Source organism: Sander lucioperca, chromosome 1, assembly GCF_008315115.2.
Source record: "Sander lucioperca isolate FBNREF2018 chromosome 1, SLUC_FBN_1.2, whole genome shotgun sequence".
NCBI lineage: Eukaryota > Metazoa > Chordata > Actinopteri > Perciformes > Percidae > Sander > Sander lucioperca.
Window position 1 is genome coordinate 38,067,659 of NC_050173.1, and position 20,575 is coordinate 38,088,233.

At 42.6% G+C, this 20,575-nt stretch overlaps 1 protein-coding gene across 4 annotated transcripts in view; it reads left to right on the forward strand.

The window, feature by feature from the left end:
- Positions 1-20,575, forward strand: part of unc5a (unc-5 netrin receptor A) — a 132,581-nt gene that overhangs the window by 97,351 nt on the left and 14,655 nt on the right. For 2 of the 4 annotated variants that reach the window (XM_031319568.2, XM_031319571.2), the window contains 6 exons: positions 4,049-4,213; positions 12,532-12,762; positions 13,466-13,765; positions 17,189-17,276; positions 17,758-17,926; positions 20,012-20,245. In XM_031319568.2, coding sequence (XP_031175428.1) covers positions 4,049-4,213; positions 12,532-12,762; positions 13,466-13,765; positions 17,189-17,276; positions 17,758-17,926; positions 20,012-20,245 — 1,187 coding nt within the window. The remainder of the gene's footprint in view (positions 1-4,048; positions 4,214-12,531; positions 12,763-13,465; positions 13,766-17,188; positions 17,277-17,757; positions 17,927-20,011; positions 20,246-20,575) is intronic. The other 2 variants (XM_036003799.1, XM_031319572.2) reach the window with 1 other exon arrangement.

Consider the following 20,575-nt stretch of genomic DNA (forward strand, 5'->3'; position numbering starts at 1 on the left):
AAATGTGAGCTCCCATTTCTTATCTGGAAAGTGTGAAGCTATAGAGGCTCATCTGTATTTTTGTCGAAGTCTCCAAAGTGTTTAATGAGAGTTGGCGGAGGCCTCTATGGCAGATCAGATGGGCTCCATGCTGGGAGAGACACAGGGAGCTGTGGAGGAGGAGGAGGCCGAAGCTAAAGCCTGAGGCTCAGTGCAAAGCAGAACAACACTTGAGACAGCGAGTAGCCAAACTATGCAAGAGCTTATCTCCATTTTCTCTCTCCTTTCTCTGCCTTCTCCTTTTCCTTTGTCTCCATCTCTTATCCCACTGAAGTATCCCAATCTGCAGTTCATCCATCACCCTTTCATTGAGTCTGCCTCTGTGCAGACTTGTGGTCAGAGCCAACAGTCATGGCAGAATGTCAGATGATGGCAACATTTTCGACAAAGACACCCTACCTGAGCCAACCGCAAATCCGTCCCCAGTTTAGGAAGTGACACAGTGACACCTGCCCCAACACAAATGAAAGGAGCTGTTGCTGATGTGTTAGAGAACAGCAAATAACCTGAAGAGATTTCTAACTCGTGTGAATTATTTAAATATTGTACTGATCCCTCAGGCTTGCCAGAGGAGCTGTGAGATTTCGATGGAAAATAAACAGACTCGGGGCTGGTGTATTTGTGCATGCATACTTGTAAGTGTGTTTTTGTGCATGTTTGTGTTGTACACATGCAAGTTAGCACCCATATGTCTACTGTCTGCACTGCAGGCAAATGTCTAATTCTACTTTGGAAGTAAGCATCCATGTGTGTCTCTGGATATTATCCGATATTTTTCTGGAGACTTCATATTTTATCGAAGGAATAAATAAAGGCAATGGCTAATACATGTGAGAGAAAAACACTTTAGTTCACTGCGAAAAGACGGTGGCCATCTGGTGACAGCCTCGCATCAGCGCTGTTTTTAATTATTCTGTGCCGTTTGTTTTGGCTCACCCTTCTCATGTCTCATTCTGTCTCATTTTGGTTTAGTTAACATAAGGGAGTAGACTCCTCAGGCTTATCGATCAAATACTACATCACAAAAACTGACTTTTAAAGATATAAAATGTGTCAGAAATACAGAATAAGGTTCAGTTTTTAATCTCTGTTGCATCACCCATTTCTGTGGCTAAGCTATCAACCCCCTCCATGACTTCGGTGGTTTTCTGTGTCTTTCTTTCATCAGCCTTTGAACACAGTCTGAGATTAGGGGTGGTTACTGTGCACACACGTGTGTTGACAGGACATTAGGAGCAGAGAGGGGGCCTGCTGGTCTCAGTGGTACTTGTCTGCCTCCTCCTGTTCCTCTCAAGGACACAGAAACCATAGGTGTCTGATGATCTTGGACTGTCTGTCAGCAGCCGTTGTCATTTTGAACAGCAGAGCTTCAAACAGGCCCTCCTGCCGACGTGTAAAGAATGGTCAGGTTCCTTTTGCTTCTCCCCCCTACAACACATCCAAATGGGAGCTTGCCACTGGTCTATTGTATTACTGTCCCTTCTCAGAGACCTGCCTGACCTAAAACCTGTGGTGCTGCATGATTGAAAATCAGATGTGGTGCCTTTTGCAGTAGCGCTAACAATCTCTTTCTGGGGATTAGATAAGGAAAAGTGTGGCTGTGGATAACAATTTTCTTATGTGTATTCTGAAAATGTAAATGGTTTGGTTCTGATTTAAGGCTTAAATTGGAAAAAGAAAATTGAGGAAAGTGGCAATTTTCTTGCTTCACTGCATTTATTGTTAACAATTAGTATCTTCCCACTTCCTTTTTATGCTGGCTATACATTTCTCTGGTCTCTGCTCCAGTGGAAAGTCTCTTCTGAATATAACATGTGTTCAGAGTCAGACAGGCCATCAAGAACTGTTTATGCATCTTCATCTTTCTTTGATTTTCCTCAGCCTCATTCTCACGAGCAGCACCCTGTTTCCACTCCAATCTCCTTGTTTGAAAATGTTATTTGCATGGCCATTAGTCTTGCTTTGTGGTGGAAAAGAAAAGTAGAATTTCATCACTGCATCAGGGCAGATGTTGATCTCATCTCTTCATGTCACAGTGGTGTGGATAAACTGAGGGGCGACATAATATATTCATTAGGATGTAATTCGCTATTCAATCATTCCCGTTCCCAGCCTGGATAATCAGCCCACTGGCCCACGGATGGGTCCACTCAATGCCAAACAAGGACAATTATCTGATTGGTTCTACTCTCTCTGCCAAATGGATCTGACTGCAAACAGACCCGAGCTGTGTCAGCATCCCATCTCTCTCTCTCTCTCTCACTCACTCACTCACACACACACACACACACACACACACACACACACACACACACACACATACACACATACATACATACACACATACATACATACATACATACATACATACATACATGCAAAACACTCACATTCTATTGCAATCATTTGAGGACACAAACATGTAGTCTTGTGTGGGAGCAGGGTCTTATTCACATACCTGTGCCTTTGGCAAGGCACGCTCGCAGCGCCTTTTTAGCTCGTTTTCCAACTAGCTGTAAAACCACATAATATCATTACTTGGCACAGTTATGCAATAATGGGCATCCCACCCTGAGTGACTTTCACACTTATGTTTTATTAACCAAAGCCTTCTGACCTGCAGCGGGTCAGACCTGCTCTCTTTGGGTCATGCCCTTTGCACTATTTATTACTTGGATTAATGAGCGCTAAGGTTTCCTTGCCCTTAGGTCAGTTAGGAGGAGGGTTACTGCTGTCATAGAGGTGGTGTGTGTGTGTCTGTGTGTGTGTGTGTGTGTGTGTGTGTGTGTGTGTGTGTGTGTGTGTGTGTGTGTGTGTGTGTGTGTGCGCGCGCGCAACTCTGGTGATTCTTGTCTGGTCCCCTTCACCCTTACATTTGGTGGAGAGAGAGAGCGAGACAGTGGCGTTTTTTCCCCATGGGATCTCATTACTGCTCTTTTTCCCATTAGCCCTATGGTAACCTTCCCCAGGCCTGGCGCTGTGTCACTCTCAATATCACTCCCAGCCGCCCACCCCACTGCCCCGCCACAATGCCAAATTACCCCCACCTTTTGCAAAATGGCCTCCCTCTCTGCGTGTGGTAAAGCTGTTGATATTTCTTACAGCCGGGCCCGCGCAGGAGCAATTACCAGCCCATTTCCATTTGTTTCATTTTGCTCGTGCTGATGGTGGTGTGTTTTTGAAGTTGTGGTAGACAGAAATAGGCTGCAGGTGTGATACACATGCTGTAATGTTCATCTCTGTTCAATGTAATACCACCTGTATTGTCTCTGCATTTAAATGCACTGCAGGTAATGCCCATGTTGCTACAGTAACGGCTTGTTTGATAAAGAAATCAAATCAAGGCAGATGTGTTTACTCACAAATGTTCATTTAGGAGAATTTTTAAAACATAGTTACTTAAATTAATTTCTATGTATGTTTCACAGTAGTCTAGAGGATACATTTCACAAGGATCAAATTTCTCTCCCTGTACAGATTTAGTTTGTTGACAGCTGAGTCTACCAGGCCACAGCACCCTCGTCCCATTGGTGTTTAGCTTAGTTGCATCTGATTTCCATGTTAAAAATAAACAAAGCAGAACAGAGACAATATGGCTCTCCTCATCAGTTTTACAAGCTTTGGTTTCCCTGTGCATCTGCTGGATTTGAGTGTGTGCAAGTGGATTTGCATGTATTTATAATACTTTCCCTACCAGGTTTCTATTTTAGAGCAAGTTCATTTGCAAAAGATGGCAACAGAGTATTCTACCAGTTCTCATCTCACACGCAAATACACCACTGCTTTTTACACCGCTGTTGCATCTGAACTTCACCGTGTAGAGTTTTAACAGTTCACACACTGTTTGTAAGGAGGAGTTATAACTTGTTTTATTGAAACTGTTCAGCATGTTTTCCGATCAATAGTTTTTCCTGTGAACTAAGATATAAGTGTTTGAAGTGAGTCAGTTGGAGTTTTTGCTGCTATGCGTTTGTGCTCACCCATGGTTTTTTTTTATGTGTCTTTGCAGTAGACGGAGGCTGGAGCGAGTGGAGCAAGTGGTCGGCGTGTGGTGCAGACTGTTCGATGTGGAGGAGCAGGGAGTGCACCCAGCCGTCACCTGGCACCGGGGGCAAAGACTGTCAAGGGCTCGACCTCCAGTCTCTCAACTGTACCAGCGAGCAGTGCCCACAGAGTGAGTGCACTACCCACCCACATACTGCAACCCATACTCTCAACTCTTCAGCACAGCGGAACAATAGAAAAGATCCAGTAGCGCAAGGCATTTTAACCATTTTCTGCAACAGGGTCCATAGAATGCAGTTTAGTTATATATTTATTTACTTATTATATACTGAGCTGATGAGTAGCAAAATAACATTTTAAAATCAATAAATGTGCTCAGAACAGCAATTTAGCGCTGCAGCCAGAAAATACACTACAGATCTAAAAAGGAAGAAGAAGCATGACACTCTCAAGGCCAAAGTGGAAAATGAATTTAAGAAGAAAAAAAAATCACAACAGTTCAATGGGCTCTTCTCATTTCTCTATTTTGTGCCTCCTCCATCATATTGCCTGTGACCCAGAAATGGATCTCAGCGCAACATTTTTGGGGATGTCTCAACTACTTTGTACTTAAATCTCGAGGAGAGAGGAGGCATGCTCGGAGGAGCTATGAGCGTGGATGAACAGGTGTATCCTTTGTAGAAGTCTTTTTGGCACCCATGACGTACAAAAGAGGTGTGACACAAAACTGGAATATACAAACCATGACAGCTGTGCCACAAGTCATATTTAATTGGCGCCGTTATAAAATGACCGCTCCGAAGCACGGATGTCTCATTTTGTCAAATGCCTGTTGCCTCGACTCCTCACTCCTTGTGTTTCTTCCTCGCCTCCTCTGCTTGCATCTCGGGTGGGAGGGACTAAGATGCAAGGAGAGGATGGGAGGAAAGGAATCGAGGATGGACAAACTGAGCAATGCGAAGAGTGGAGTCATGCAACCTTCATCAAATACAACAAGAAGATCACAAGCATTACATGCAGAACAGGTGTACAGAATTAGAATCAATTAGCCCCTGAACTTAGGCAGGTAGAGAGGATGAGAGGTAGAGAAGGAAAGGCTTTTCTCTTCATGCTTTGTGTTTTTGAATGCACTTTCCACTTTGTGATTAGGAGCGAGAGTGTCCCCCTCTTCTTTTTATTAGAACAAATAAACATGTTATGCCTCCTTATGGCATCAGCTTCCTGTGATAGATGGAAGGAAAGATGTCCGTTTCATAAGACACTTGTACTGGCAGTAGAATAGTCTGCAGACCATTACTGGCTCGGCCCCACCTGGGTGACCTTTTTAAATGATCCGTTCTAATAAACACTGGTATGACACCCGCTGCTAAGATAATATACAACCTTTTCACCTCGGTCGGTGCTGTGATGCTCTCTGAGCTATAAATAGAGCTGAGCATTAAACCATCTCTCTTCTGATTAAAACACAACCTGCCAGATAAAGTGCCACGGGTCAAATCGGCCATGAAAACACACGTGCAAGCATGCTTTGATTTGTGTTTATGTTGTGCTGTTACATAGCTGCAAAGCCAATGTGTGTTTATTTTTTTTTTGTGTAAAGCAGACAGTACTGTGTTCCTACTCACCGTGCGGCATTAATAGGGCATGTGCGTACAGTCAGGATCAGAAACCACAAACCATGGCAGGTGAGAGGAAAGTGGCACCACAGGGTCCACTGCTGACCAGATGGACGTGAAGGGAGAGCTCTGTCGCTACCTACAGATATCAAAGACAGAAAGATATTGCAGCTTCCCATCCAGAAATGATGAGTCTCAGGGTGGCATCTCATAGAGAAAGTGTTATAAATAGCGTGCTCTTTGGCTGATCTGCATGATAAACACTAGGTTTTAATGGGGATTCAGTTAACATGGATCAGTGAATTAATACACTGAATTATGTATTTTGCACTATTTGACATGATCAGATAGGCCAATGCATGGAGAGCAGGGTGGGGTCGATAGAGCTACTGTATGTTGCATTGTGTATCTGTGTTAGCACAGTGTGTATGAGTAAATGTCCATGTGTGCATGCATATGTGCGTGTGTCAACCGATATTGGCTGGTGCAGTGAACCAGGGAGCTCAGTCAGCCCATCATCAAAGGTCAGCAGCTCCCCCCCTGAGAGGCAAGATATATACACAAAGATGCCAGTCATTGTTACACACACACACACACACACACACACACACAGTCAGTATTTACACTGACACTGCAGAGCGGAGCACCGGGCTCTGAAGAATGCCTGTCCCAATCTGTTCCCAGCAGATGTGTTTCCATAGACAACGGCTGTGTGAAGTATTATAATAAGCAATATAGCAAGATGGTTTTGGCTTGTCAGCAACTCCAATACTTCAACCATGTCTGCAGGCTATTAGCTGAGATGGAAAACTTCCCCCTGAAACAAAAGGCACCCTTTTCTTCTCCAGTGTAATCGAACAATACAAGTGCAGAGTGAGCCGTAGTTACTCTGCCACAAAAGACGTCCTCTGTCGGAGGACCTCACAAACGTCTCTAATTTCCCTCATTAAGCCAGGAACGCCATACTTTAGATGAGGTTATTGTTTTGGGTATTGTATATATGAGAATCAATGTGCGCAAGCTTTGTGTTACAGCTCAAAAATAAACAGATCTGACCCAGGCAGGATCATTTTCATAAAGCAAACAAGGGAAGCCCAAGATGGAGCTACGCAAAATCTGTGCAGGGAAATAATAAATACGCTGGCTGCGTGCCAAAGTCAAAATGGCAGACAGGTGTTAGAGGGCACAAAAAGGATAGTCGGAAAAATGATACTGCTCGTATTCTCAGGCACAGGAAATTAGAACAACATTAAAACAATTATTTGGCTTAATGTGTGTAATGAAGTTAATGAACCTAATTTGCAGCAGCATCCCGTTTTGGGGGTGTCACAAATGATTGTGTGAAAACCATCAAACTATTAATCTGTCGTTAGCTAATTTGGCGGCGAAGCAGGCAATGTTTTCGTCATGGGTTTGTTTGTCAGAGCGGGGGTCACGGACTGTGTGACAAATGGCTGAAACAAATTTCTGGGCCATATTTCACCGCGACCAGTTGAGGGATTGGACGACTGTATTGTGGAGATAGTAATAGTCACGTTCACTTTGAGAGTTTTAGTAGCCATATTTCCCTGACCTTAAGAACTCCTGTGTTATTCATCTTCGGGCGAGTGACCAGGATTGGCCATGGGATGAAATATATTCTCGGGTCTCTTGATAAATGCCTAGGGAGGAGGCACAGGAGGCTGCAAAGCTTTTATTTATCAATGCGGGAGAGAGAAAGGAGCAGGTAGAGAGGACTATCAGGTGTAGACATTGTGCTGACTGCCAATGCAAACCTAAACAGGGTCCAGGTACATTGCCTTAGAGGAGATGAATTATAAGTCCATACTGGCCCATTTTAAGTCAGAAACTGATCCCTAACCAGCCAGCCCTGTAGCGAGTCTGAGGAGCTGAACTGAAAGCTCAGGGAGAGGGGAACAAACACAGATTGGCCCGGGGTCAACTCTGAAAACAGCTCAACACATCCACAGATTATCCGCAGGCGGGTGTCAATCATGAAGAGAGGTCACACACAAAGAGAATCAAAAGTTCTTTGCCAGCAATTACGTCAAGTGGAAATGAAAGATGGAGTGTCGGGCGGCAGAGAGGAAGAGAGGTAAATTGGTAGTGTGTGTGTGGAAAAGGAGGGAGAGAGAGGGCACGCTAGAGGGGGACTAAAGTTAAGCCCATCCAATTATAAAAACCTGATTAGCTATGTCAATTAAAGTGTGATGGATGTCCTTTCAATTATTGGCTGGCATCATGAAAATCAATGAGCGAGGCCAGGAGGAGCTGAGAGCAGTTGCTGGTCAGGGTTGTAGTGAGCATCGGGATCGTTTTGCTGTGACACCTGGTGGGTCAGATAAAACTTCACTCAGTGATGCTCCGATAAGCCACCAGAGATTACAGACAGAATAGAGGGAGAGAGGGAGGAGGAAAGAGAGGGAGAGAGTTGTCTGATTGACTGACTTTATTGTCTGGGTGAAAAATGGTGTGTGTGCAGGGGAAACGGAAGAGTAGAGATACTGGATCTTTGCATCTGAGGTTAGCTAGGTGCCTTTGGTTTGCCCTTAGAAAGTAAACTGCAACTGGCCAATCTCAGACGATGTTTATCCAATCAGCAGAACCCAGTTGGCCTGTTTCCTTGCTGATGGGTGTTGTTTTGTCTTTAGTCAGACTGCACATCTCTCTGTAGTCTGCAGCACTAGAAGTCCAAATATCACAGCCTCGCCTGGCCTTTGATTCACCAAGACAATTGGATTTGGGAACTTTAATGAGAGGTTCAGCCATAGTCTCTCCCCCTTTTTTGGAGCTCATTGTGGAAGGTGGAAGGTTTAGCCTGACTGCTTACAGGTAAGCACCTCTATTCTTCCCTGAGGAGAGAGAGGCAGAGAGATAGGCCCTGGCAGATACATGGACAGAATGTGGTGGAGGAAGGGTGTATTAGTGATGTTAATAGGTTTTCAATGTAGATTTCAATGAGTCCCTGAGACCCACAGCTGGTCATTTGAGTGAGTCCCAGGGCTCTTACTAACTACTTTCACCATCCTCCCAGAACTGTCCGGAAATTAATGTGGACCACGCCAAATTTAAAATCTGAGTTTTTCTACATTATCATTAGTTAAAATCATGCAAAGTGATCTTTAAAATAAATAAAATATCATACAAATGACTAGATGATCAACCAGCCTTTTTATTTAAATTAATCTGAAAAGATTAGATTAAAGACTAATATCAGTCACACCACAAATGAAGGACTCTTGCAAAGCGAAGAGAAAGGATGAAATAAAAACTGCTTTCAAGGAGCAGAAAACTGTTAACTGTGGTAGATCCTGATAAAACATTGTAATGGTCCTGTCTGTCTGAAGAGTACAAATGTTTATGATGCATTTTCCCACTGAGTGATCAGTTGAAAAAGCTACCTTAAACTCTAAAGGCTGGAGGAACTGCAAGGAGGGAGCAATAATTTATTTCCTTGCAACCTTGATCAATGAAAAAAAAAATCGTTTTTGATTGTTCAATGGCCTTAAAACGTCAAATGGATAGTGGCTCAGTTTATCCACTCACTCAGATCAAAGTTGAGCAATAGGAAGAGTTTTCTTTTTGGAAAGTCATAATTTCAGGCCCCTTTTCACATAGATGCATTCTTACTATTTCATGTGTGTGTATATATATATATATATATATATATATATATATATATATATATATATATATATATATATATATATATATATATATATATATATATATATATGTATGTATATATATATATATATATATATATGTATGTATATATATATATATATATATATATGTATGTATATATATATATGTATGTATATATATATATGTATGTATATATATATATATATATATATATATATATATATATATATATATATATATATATATATATATATATATATATATATATATATATATATATATATATATGTGTGTGTATATATATATATGTGTGTATATATATATATACACACACACACACACACACACACACACACACACACACACACACACACAGTGCTGCTCATAAGTATTCATACCCATGGTCAAGTTGACTAAAAAGAGAGAGCTGGTTTGATTTGCATTGATATGGATCTTATCTCAGTTAGCTATTAAGCTAACTGAAATAAAACCATGCCAATCTCTAGGTATGGTGAAGAGGATGTGATGATGTGGAGCTATTTTAATTCCAAAGGCCAAAGGAACTTTATCAGGATGCATAGTATCCTGGATCCATGAAATAACTGGCCTTTAAAAATAAAAATCTGCCTTCCTCTATGGGAATTTAACATAGGGGTATGTATAATTATGGCCCCTGTATTTTAAGGAAGAACATTTATTTATTTACGCTACATTATTCATTCACAAAACAAATTGGTGTCCTTTAAAGGTCGGATTTTTCCTCATTTTTTTAATTAAGGGATTAAGATCAATTTAGAAAGGATGATTTTTTTTATTCCTTTTTTTAGTCAACTTTAGCATGGGTATGAATACTTATGAGCAGGACTGTATATATATAGTGTGTGTGTATGTATGTGTGTTGTCAAGGAGGTAAGTTTATTTTACGGTTTTGAGGTGTCTTTTGTTTATTTTAAGGTTTTAAACACAGATTTGTTGTTCATAATGTAGCATTATCATGGAAAAAATAGGGTGCTTGGACGCATGGATAGTGAGTTTACTGCAGGACGAGTACATAGCAACATCACTGCAGTGTATGGGCGCCCGGATAGCTCAGTTGGTAGAGCAGGCGCCCATATATAGAGGTTTACTCCTCAACGCAGCGGCCGCGGGTTCGACTCCGACCTGCGGCCCTTTGCTGCATGTCATTCCCCCCTCTCTCCCCTTTCATTTCTTCAGCTATCCTGTCAAATAAAGGCGTAAAAATGCCAACAAAAATAATCTTAAAAAAAACATCACTGCAGTGTATGTATCCTGTTAAGACTCCATGCCATAAGTATGTTCTGTGCAGATGTGGTGTTAAATGTCAAGAACACAAATCACAGTCATTCACAATTGATTGCATGTCAAGAGACCGCTGGCATTACAGCAGGCAGCCATAGAGCCTGGCTGCATATAATCCTACTACTTAAGGTATCAGATTGTACTGAGATAATCACCCATGAAATAGATTCTGGCATTTCTCTTAAAGACTTGGGCCTGTCAGGCGGCTTTGTCCAAAGAAATGGATTTTTCAAGGCAAAAGGAGAAGGCAAGGACAAACGGATGAAAAGAGATGAATAGAGATGAGAGTGAGCCACGAGAGAAAGAATACTTTTTGACCATTTTCTTTTTTTCACTTTGTCTGTTAGCACTCTAATTTAATTGTGCCATTCTCCTATCACAGATTTACTAACACCAATTAAAACTTGTCAAATCGGTGCTTCCAATGTTGAGTGCAGTTCCTGTCAAGCAGTATGATTACATAGTGGTAAAAAAAAAAAAAAAAAAAGAAAACACCATGGCGGTCTGGAGATATTCATCAAAATATGTCATATCTAATGTTAATCAGGTCGATTTTGACACAAACCTTTTGGACGTGTTATTGCTACTTATTGCTGAAATCTAAATCACAAGTGTCAGGCACATGCTGTCTCCCTATTAGTCTTTTTTTGGTTTTCTTATTTAATTCTATTGTTCAGTCTTGTACATTTGCTCTTCTCCTGCTTCTGTCCTCCTCCTTTTGTTGTCACCTCACCGCACGCCAGCCTGCAGCACTTTAACCTTTGCCGTTGTTCTCTGTCCCTCAAAGCTGCGCTGCTCAATGCGTCCCCTCCTTGACTGTGTTCAGCTGACAGCCCTACGCCCACGTGGCTCCCAGGGACAATGGCCCTCCACAAAGGCCCCAGGAGCATCCTCCACCCCCGCCACCAAATTCCCCCAGCCCAGGGAGACAGCCGTAGCAAATCCCTTTCTCCTGCAAAACACACACACACACACACACACACACACAAATGCATGCACATGTTGATGTTTGTCTGGGCTTAGCTGTCATCTTCATACTGTACTTTTGGGAGAATTGCGCTCCTGCTCGTCTCTCATGCTTTTGAGAGGAGGAGAGAGAGATTCAATAAGAGGTGCTAGAATTTCATAAGCAAATCCTTTATTTTTGTCTCTCTTGGGGGTGTTGTGCTTAGAGAGAAAGACGGGAGATACAAAAAAAACATGTGAACATAAGATATATATATATATATATATATATATATATATATATATATATATATATATACAGTGCAGAAATGAAGAAAGGTGATGCTGCTTCAGAAACTGGTTCTTTCTCCTTTTCCATTGTCCACAGGTTGACATTGAAGCTTCAGGCTAGAGCTGGCGATATGTAGAAAATCAAATATCACGATATTTTTCACCAAATACATCTTTGTCGATATTGTGGCGATATTGTTGGGTTGACTATTGGTGCTTTCACAAAATATTTACACAATGACAGTTTAGATAAATAATCATCAATAATGTGGATATAATGACTAAGTGGGTAAAGGCAAATAATAGAACAGCTAGAACAATCTGGTAAGTTCAGAAAATGACATCACTTTACTTTCATGTAGCCTTTAAAACCAGGAAAAGACAACACTTATGTCATATCACGATATTACGATATCCAAAATTTAAGACGATATCAAGCTTCAGGATCAAACAGGAACACAAAGTTGCACAATATTAGGTGGCAAGCAAGGAATGTGGAAGTGATTTCATGTCATCTATTAACCAGATCCTCAAGTGAGCTCTTTGCACTGAAGATTTTAAAAGATGTCCCAGCAGCACACGTTGGTATTGTCATTCAACACACAAGGGAGTTTTTCAGTTGTGCTTAATGATTTCTTTTCTGTTGTTCCGTGTCCTACCCTTGCAGCCGTGAGCGGGGCCGAGGATGTGGCGCTCTACGTGGGCATAGTGGCGGTGGCTCTGTGTCTGACTCTGCTGCTCATCGTGGTGGTTCTGGTCTACCGGCGCAAGAAGGAGGACCTGGATGCCGACGTAGCAGACTCCTCCATCCTCACCACTGGCTTCCAGCCCATGGGCATCAAGCCCAGCAAGCCAGGTGTGTGGGCACCGCGGCCACGCAGGCCTCCCCCCCACAGCAGTAGGACACTGTTCTTTGTTCTGTTCTACCCTCCACTGTGCGTCCGTCGGTCTGTCCGTCTGCCCACCGTGACTGTGCAGCACTCATCTACATGTACCACTGATCCTGCGTTTGTTTGTGGTTGTGAAAGTGGTGTGAATGTGTTTACAGTGGTTTTTAGTCTAAGCGAGATTGTGTGTGTGTGTGTGTGTGTGTGTGTGAGTGACACATTATGTTTCGCCACCACCTCATTGTCAGGAAATGTACCCACTCTGTTTACTGCCTGTGTGGAGCCTCTGAGGTTTACCAGCGAGTAATAGAAATACAACTGTCTGAGTAGGATGGAGATGGGGAACTGGGTTGCAGTGCCTGTGATTCACTGTGTAAAAACAAAAAGCCTTTATACATTCTGGGTGCTAAGCTGTATCTGAGTTCTGTTTGGAATTGATTGTGTGGTTGCTAAACAGACAGACAGAGATAGAGAGAGGGGATGGGAATTGACTGGCTTTGGCTTGTGTTTGTGTGTTGTCAAGAGTGTGTGCGTGTGAGTCTGTTTTCTGCACCATGTGTCTTTTCTATGTTTGTTTCAGTTTTCGTTGTGTGTTGCGACAGCTTTAGAGAGTGTGAGGTCTGTCTCTGTGATGTACCAACCCCCCCTTGACTGCCACTCATGAAGTTTCACACATTTGCTTTTGTCTGTTTTCTTTTTTCATTATTCAAACAGAGAATTCCCATTTGCTCACTATCCAGCCTGATCTAACCACTACAACCACCAGTTACCAAGGCACCCTACGCTCACGCCATGATGCCACTGGAAAGTTTTCAATGACCAACGGGCCTCTGCTGGACCCGCTTCCCAACGGCTCGCACACTCTGCACAACGGCAAGCTTAACTCAGACCATGCTGAGTTTGTGAGCAGGCTGTCCACTCAGAGCTACTTTAAAACGCTGCCCCGCGATGTAGCGAACACCTCCTACGGGACCTTCAACTTCCTGGGAGGGAGGCTGACGATCCCCAACACAGGTGGGTTCTTCATTTAGGGTCACATAGATCTCTACGGTCCTTCTCACACATGTAGTTCGGTTCAATTGGATTGGACAAAGCAAAAGATGCATTGTTGCCTTTTAGTTTTGGTTCAGTTTGTTTTCTCTCTGGCTTTTTAGAAACAAGCTAAGAGCTATAAACATAAAGTCGTATGGACTGACGGGTAACTCATTCATTGAAGAGTTTTGCTGATGTCATTCTGTGTTATAATGGAGCGATGTGGGGAAATCAAATGACAGCACATTACTGCACCTGGTGTGTATTATGTGAGCTCTCTGTGACCGGCTTCTCTGGGGGGGAGGGTCACAAAGAGCTCTAAAATAAATAATAAATGATGAGCGTTATTAGTTGAGACTGCAACTCGCACTCATCATAAATAGACAAATACGTAGTGACAAACAGACAGAAACAGGACAAAAAGAGGCATTTTCTACCGTAATATCATAGGAATTGTTGTGTGGTCCCTTATTTTTAATGAGGAACTGCTAAAATACCCAGCACACCTCTGTTTGAACTCCTTTTCACTCTCTGAAATAACAGGAAAAATCCCCACACTCACATGATAATGTGCCTACATGTTGTATGATGGTTACCAAATGGTCTTGAAATGATGCTAAAATCACATATCTACTATTGAGACAAGACTCTTTTTGGTCCTGTTTCATTTTAGGATATATGAGGTAGTTGCAATTTCAACTAATAATGCTCATCATTTCTTTTTTGAGAGCTCTTTGTGACACTAGAGAAGAAAAAAACACATAAGGTGCAGTAAAGTGCAGCATCAATTGGTGTCAGTCCATGTAGCGCTAATGATGCTGGATGACCGTCCCCAAAACGGTCCAATCGATGAGTTACCTGCCAGTCCATAAGTCTTTAAGTTTACAGCTCTTGGTTCATTTGTAATCAGTTGGTGTGAACAGGAAACGGATCAGAACTAAAAGGCAACAATGTGTGTTTTTGTTTCTAGGTCCGGACCAGTGTGCTGCTTCCATATGTAATTTGTAAATGTGATTTTATGAAAACTCTTAAGATGAGAAGGCAATCAAGGCAACCAAATCTGATACCAAAGAGTAGTTTTCACTCAGGTATTGTTTCAGTGAACACAGCAATGTAGTCTGTGTTGTGTGAGGACAGGGAGATTTCAGTAATCCTCTAAGGCAAGAATAATAGTATCAAATAGTATCAAAAACTTAGAAAACAGCGACAAAAACTTTGTCAAAACAGTAGAAAGAAGGAAGACAAACTTCGAAAAAAGTGACAAAAACCTTGAAAAAGGCGTAATTGTTTTTTGAAAAAAGCAAAAAAGACAGTAGAAAAAAGGAAGGAAGGCAAGAACAGGTTGAAAATAGTGACAAAAACTTAAAGTGACAAACTTCAAAAACAGCTACAAAAACTTAGAAAAAAGCTCACATACCCCCTGCAGTCCTCCAAAGTACCCTTTGGGGTACACATACCCCCATTTGAGAAACACTGCTCTGTAGGATGTTGTGTTTGCTGTTATACTTTAAACAAACAACAAATGTTCCATCTAAACAATGTAACATCTGCTACTAAATGTAGAAATATGTTGGGAACAAGTCCGTTTTTATTTGTAGTGCACATTTCATACATTGTCATTGCTTTTTACATTATATTTACACAAACTTTGTTACACCTGCATTAATGACACAATGCCTCTGACTGGACATTAACACAAGGTTTTATCAGTAACAGCTGAGTCCCATAAACGTCTCACTGTCTTGTTGAAACCGACCCAGACCATTCAGCCTTCAAATCTCGTGCATGTGGCTTTCCTAATAGGTTTGTAGTGGGATAGCACTTCAGCACTTCATACATACAAACAGTCAGTATTTTCCTCTGTGATGCAAATTACTTTAAAACTGTTATAACGAACAATATGAGACACCAACTATGCAATAAGGGCTTGTTTAGCTTGGTGATTAAGGTGGGTTGTGTGAAAAAGGTTCTCTGCTCGTAACTAATTGCCCCTAGTGGGAATAATAAAATTGTTTTGAATTTGAGTTATGTATCTAAAAAAGTGACTAATAGAAAGAAATCATACAAAAAGCAAGGCCTTTACAGTATATAAAATGCAATAACCTACATCCACACTGAACAGCATGAATAGTTAAAATGTTTAGTGCAGTGATCAGATGACTCTAAAATAGTGTGCACAAAACGCAACAAACGCAAGATTCCCGGAATAAAACCTTGAACAAATTATTCCAATTAGGCCCTCGCTTATGACATAGCTGGTTGAATTTGTAGCTGATGTCCACAAGTGTCAGCTGTGGGCTATGTGCATGGACAGAGGAAAAGAGATGGTCCATTAAAGATTACTCTGATAAAAGATATAAAAAGCCCACCATCATTAGTCCCTATTTTGCTTTCCCTCTTCACATTAGCTGAGTACAGAGCTTATATTATTATACTGGAAGACCGTGTTTTCACTCGGCTCATTGTAGGCTGTCCAGATTAGCCGATGACAGTGCCAGTAAGCCAGTGTCTTGTGGGAGAAAAGGTCTTTCTTCTCGTGTTTTTCCTTGCCATCACACTCTCTCGCTCTCTCTCTCTCTCTCTTTCTCTCTCTCTCTCTCTCTCTCTCTCTCTCTCTCTCTCTCGCTCTCTCTCTCTCATCTGCTGTCTCTCTTCCGCTCTCTTACTGATATTTTCTGCATGGATTAACTTAAAGCCGTGTTGACTATACCACGCATTGGCACCCATCTTCTCATTGGGACACAGAAAACACAAAAATCAGCACTTGCATCCACTCAGAGGAGATATGCTGCACCTATATCAGGCACCTTCACCTTATTCAAACTGACGTTTTTATGGTAAACAGACCCAGTTTACAATCCTGAGACTGTTGAGATTGTGTCGCATAGTCACTGTTTGTACCACATTTTAAATAGGATTCTAAGCAGATGATTTTGGCATGAGAATCACAACACTAATGCCACAACATTCAAACTACCTCAATAGCTCTCTCTTCTCTCCAAGGTGCTTTGCCACACTCTCCTGGGGAAGTGTAATTTTCCTAGAGTAGTCCTTTCCATGGTCTCAATTATCTACGCGGTGGCAGACGGAGGACATTTAAACTGCGAAGCTGTGTGTGCTTTTGTCTCAGCTAATTGTTGACCGTGGGGACGCGTGCCGCCTCGGCTGCCGGTGCCGAGATTTGCATCTACTGTACCTGACAGAGGCTGCCTCTGACCTTCACAATAGATTTGTTTTTTGTTTTTTGCAGCCGTACAGTTTTGTTGAGTGGGCTGGCTTCCTTTTGTGAGATGACAAAAGCGTTGTTCAGTCAGAACAAATGAGCCTGTCCCCCTCTTCCTTATCCCCCCTCTCTCTCTCTCTCTCTCTTTCTCTCTCTCTCTCCCTTTGTTGTATTTCCATTAGGAATCAGTCTGCTCATTCCTCCTGAGGCCATCCCCAGAGGAAAGATCTATGAGATTTATCTCACTGTTCAGAGGAAGGAAGATTTAAGGTGGGTCTCTTTAACACTGCCTAACTGGCAGTCTTCCCTGGATGCCACTAGGCTGTTTGTTTTGATGCTCTACTGTTCCATTAGGAAAGGCTTAAGAGTCTGTGCCAGTACTGTGGAGGAGGGATGTAAATAAATAACGCATCCTTTTACCAGGGTGTGCACTATTTAAGTTAGATGAATTGTTTGGAAAAGCCTGTCTATCTGCCTTGCTGCATTCACTCTCAGAAGGCACAGTCGTTGTAGCATGCTGTGATATTGTTATGTTATGACTCACTCATCACAACTACAGTAGGTCCAGCTATTCAACGAGTCCAGCAGGCTTTCATTATTTTCTGTTACAGCTGCTAGATCATTTGCTGAGGTAACAGTATCATATCCTGCTTACAATAGACCAGTATGTTCTCACTAATAACTCAATGAGTAAAAGCACTTTATTTGGAGTCCTTCCCCTCTCTCTCTCTCCCTTCTCTCCCTGGTGTAGGTTACCCCTGGCCGGCTGCCAGACCGTGCTCAGCCCCATAGTGAGTTGTGGCCCTCCAGGGGTGGTCCTGAGCCGGCCAGTTATCCTCAGCATGGACCACTGCTCTGACGCATGCCTCGATAACTGGGCCGTCCGCCTCAAGAAGCAGAATTATGAGGGCACTTGGGAGGTGAGACAGCACTATAACTCCAGCACAAATCCTCCATAGAAAGACAAAGTTGCCACCCAGTGAATTTGTTAAGTCGTACTGAACTCACTTGAGAGCTTTCCTTGAAAAAGTACAAACTTGGTCAGCAGTGACTTGAAACTGGCACTGGAAAGCACTCATTGCTGTATAGCGGATGTAGTTCTGGCCCAGAACTCATCCACTCTGGTGTTTCAATTATATTGACCATCAGGTGTTTTCACATTGGGCTGGAACAAAAGCCTGGAAGATCCGGCTCTCTCTAGCTCAAGAGTTGCTAGGCAACATGTAGTATTCTCCTCAGTGCTCCTTGACTACTTTTGACCGCTGCTTCCAATTACTGAGTTCCCTCCCCATTTTTGTATCCATGAAATTTGAAAGTGACCAGAACTGCCAGACTCCAATAGGATAGACTTGGGAAGAACATTTGGTGTCCACATACACACACACACATTACACGCACGCACGCACGCACGCACGCAAACAAATGCTGTTTGAGGCAGTATACACATCTTCACAATCCAGATTGGAAAGGGGTGCTGGTGGGCTTTGGAGTGTTAGTAAGTCTTCTTTCATGTTCGATATTGTGCATAAATTATTCAGCCTCCCTGTGTGTGGTGGCAGTGGGGTGTCTGTGGGATGGATTGGCCTGTCTGAGGCAGAGGTTAGACCAGCACTTTTAATCATCGGCCGGACCAAATATAGCCCAGCGGCCTGACTGCGTGTCCACCAAAAGAAAAAAGTGCCAGGTGGATGAGAGAATGAGAGGGGAAGCAACCACAGAGAGTGTGAAGAGAAGAAAAATGAAATAAAGAGGTAAAGAGGGAAAAGCAGGTAATGTAGATATAGGGGAATGAAGAGTGGGAGATTGGAAATAAGGCCCTGGAAAGAAGAGAAAGACATAAAGAGATGGGGGAAATGGACACGCAGAAGCAGGAGGAGTAGAAATTAATTGCTCGTAGAGTGAGTGCTCAGTGGTGTAATCGAGCCACCTCGCTCTCTGCTCCACTTCGAAGAAATATTAAGATGATGAAAAAGTGACACTCCATTGTGGTTGCATAGCAAATTAATTGTGTCAATACTAATTCTATTGATGTAGATGGTGTCTGGTTGAATCGATCCTAGAGGGGCTTGCTGGGCATTTGGCAGGCAGAATGCTCTCTTTAGCTTGATTTGGTAATGAGAAGAGTCAGTCACTGGCATGATGGGATTTTAGAGAAAATGTTGTCACCTTGGGTCCAATTTGTCCCCATCAAATTAGCCCAGAGAGCAGTGGAATCATCTCATAAAACTATCCTGTACTGTGATGGGATATTTTTGCAAGGCTGTCATCTTTAGTCAAGATGCAGTTGTGATACAGCACTTTAGCTCGGTAACAAAGCAAGAAAAATGCAAGATGTTGCTTTTCTGACATGTTTAAATCTCTTCATTGTTTTCTACTTGGCAAATAAAAGTACCAATTATTTCTGTGTACTGCCTGTTTTTCTTTTCACTTTTCACCATCCGGCAACAGTGTTGTTTTGCAGATAAATTACCAAGTTGTTTTCACTTTTCTTGACAAATCTCAAAGGCGGAAGGAAATTCTGGAAATCCCGATATTTACTGCACCTGCAGTTTTTTCTTTCTCCAGCCCCATCCATTCTTGCCAGGAATCTATTCGAGTCTCCTTTCATGTCAATTGAGTACCTCATTCATGCATTATTAAGTAAATTGATGGTATTCTGTAGGATGTGTGTCTTTTTATGAGGAAATTTGTCTTCATGTCAGCATTGAAGCAAGAACAAAGTATCCTTTTTTTCTGATCTAAACTGTTACCCAGACATTTATGTAACATGACCTTAAAGACCTTCGGCCTAAATGCCACTTTGTCACACTGCAGGAGGGACAGAGTTTGGGCCCTTGCTTCTGCGCCAAACTACTTTCCTAACAACCCCTTTACAAACACACACTCACACATACACATCAGGTACCCAGGCAAACACGTTACCCTTCCCTCCTACATAAATTGGGTGCTTGACCTTCCACCCACGCCTTGTTTTTTTTTTTTTTTCTCTCCCTCGCCTCCACCAGGACGTCCTGCTGATGGGGGAAGAGCTGGTGTCGGAGCCCTATTACTGCCAGCTCGAGGCCGAGACGTGCCGGCTTTTCTCGGAGCAGCTGGGCACCCTCGCCCTGGTGGGAGAGTCCCTGCACATGGGCGCTGCCAAGCGCCTGAGGCTGGTGCTCTTCTCCGATGTGTACTGCTCCACGCTGGAGTACAACATCAGGGTCTACTGCATGGACGACACACAAGACGTCTTCAAGGTAAATTGTGACAAATGTAGCGCTGCCTGTTATTCTGTTTGGCTGGCAGTTTCTCAGCCTGAGATTGCAGGCGATTGAGCGGTTTCTGAGTGATAGGTAGACTATTATGTGTAATAGCATTGTCTGTCACATTGGAAGGTTAGTAGAAAGCAGTGCAGGCATGTAGGAGTTAGGCATTGCCATGGTAAATTGAACAATATTCCAGGGTGTGTGATTTGTGGCGCTGACATTCCCGCCCCCTGAGTCTATTGAAACAATGCATGTCCAGATTAATCACGGTATACAGTGCAAACTCTGAGTGTGTTTTTGTGTGCATGGCTACAAAGATGT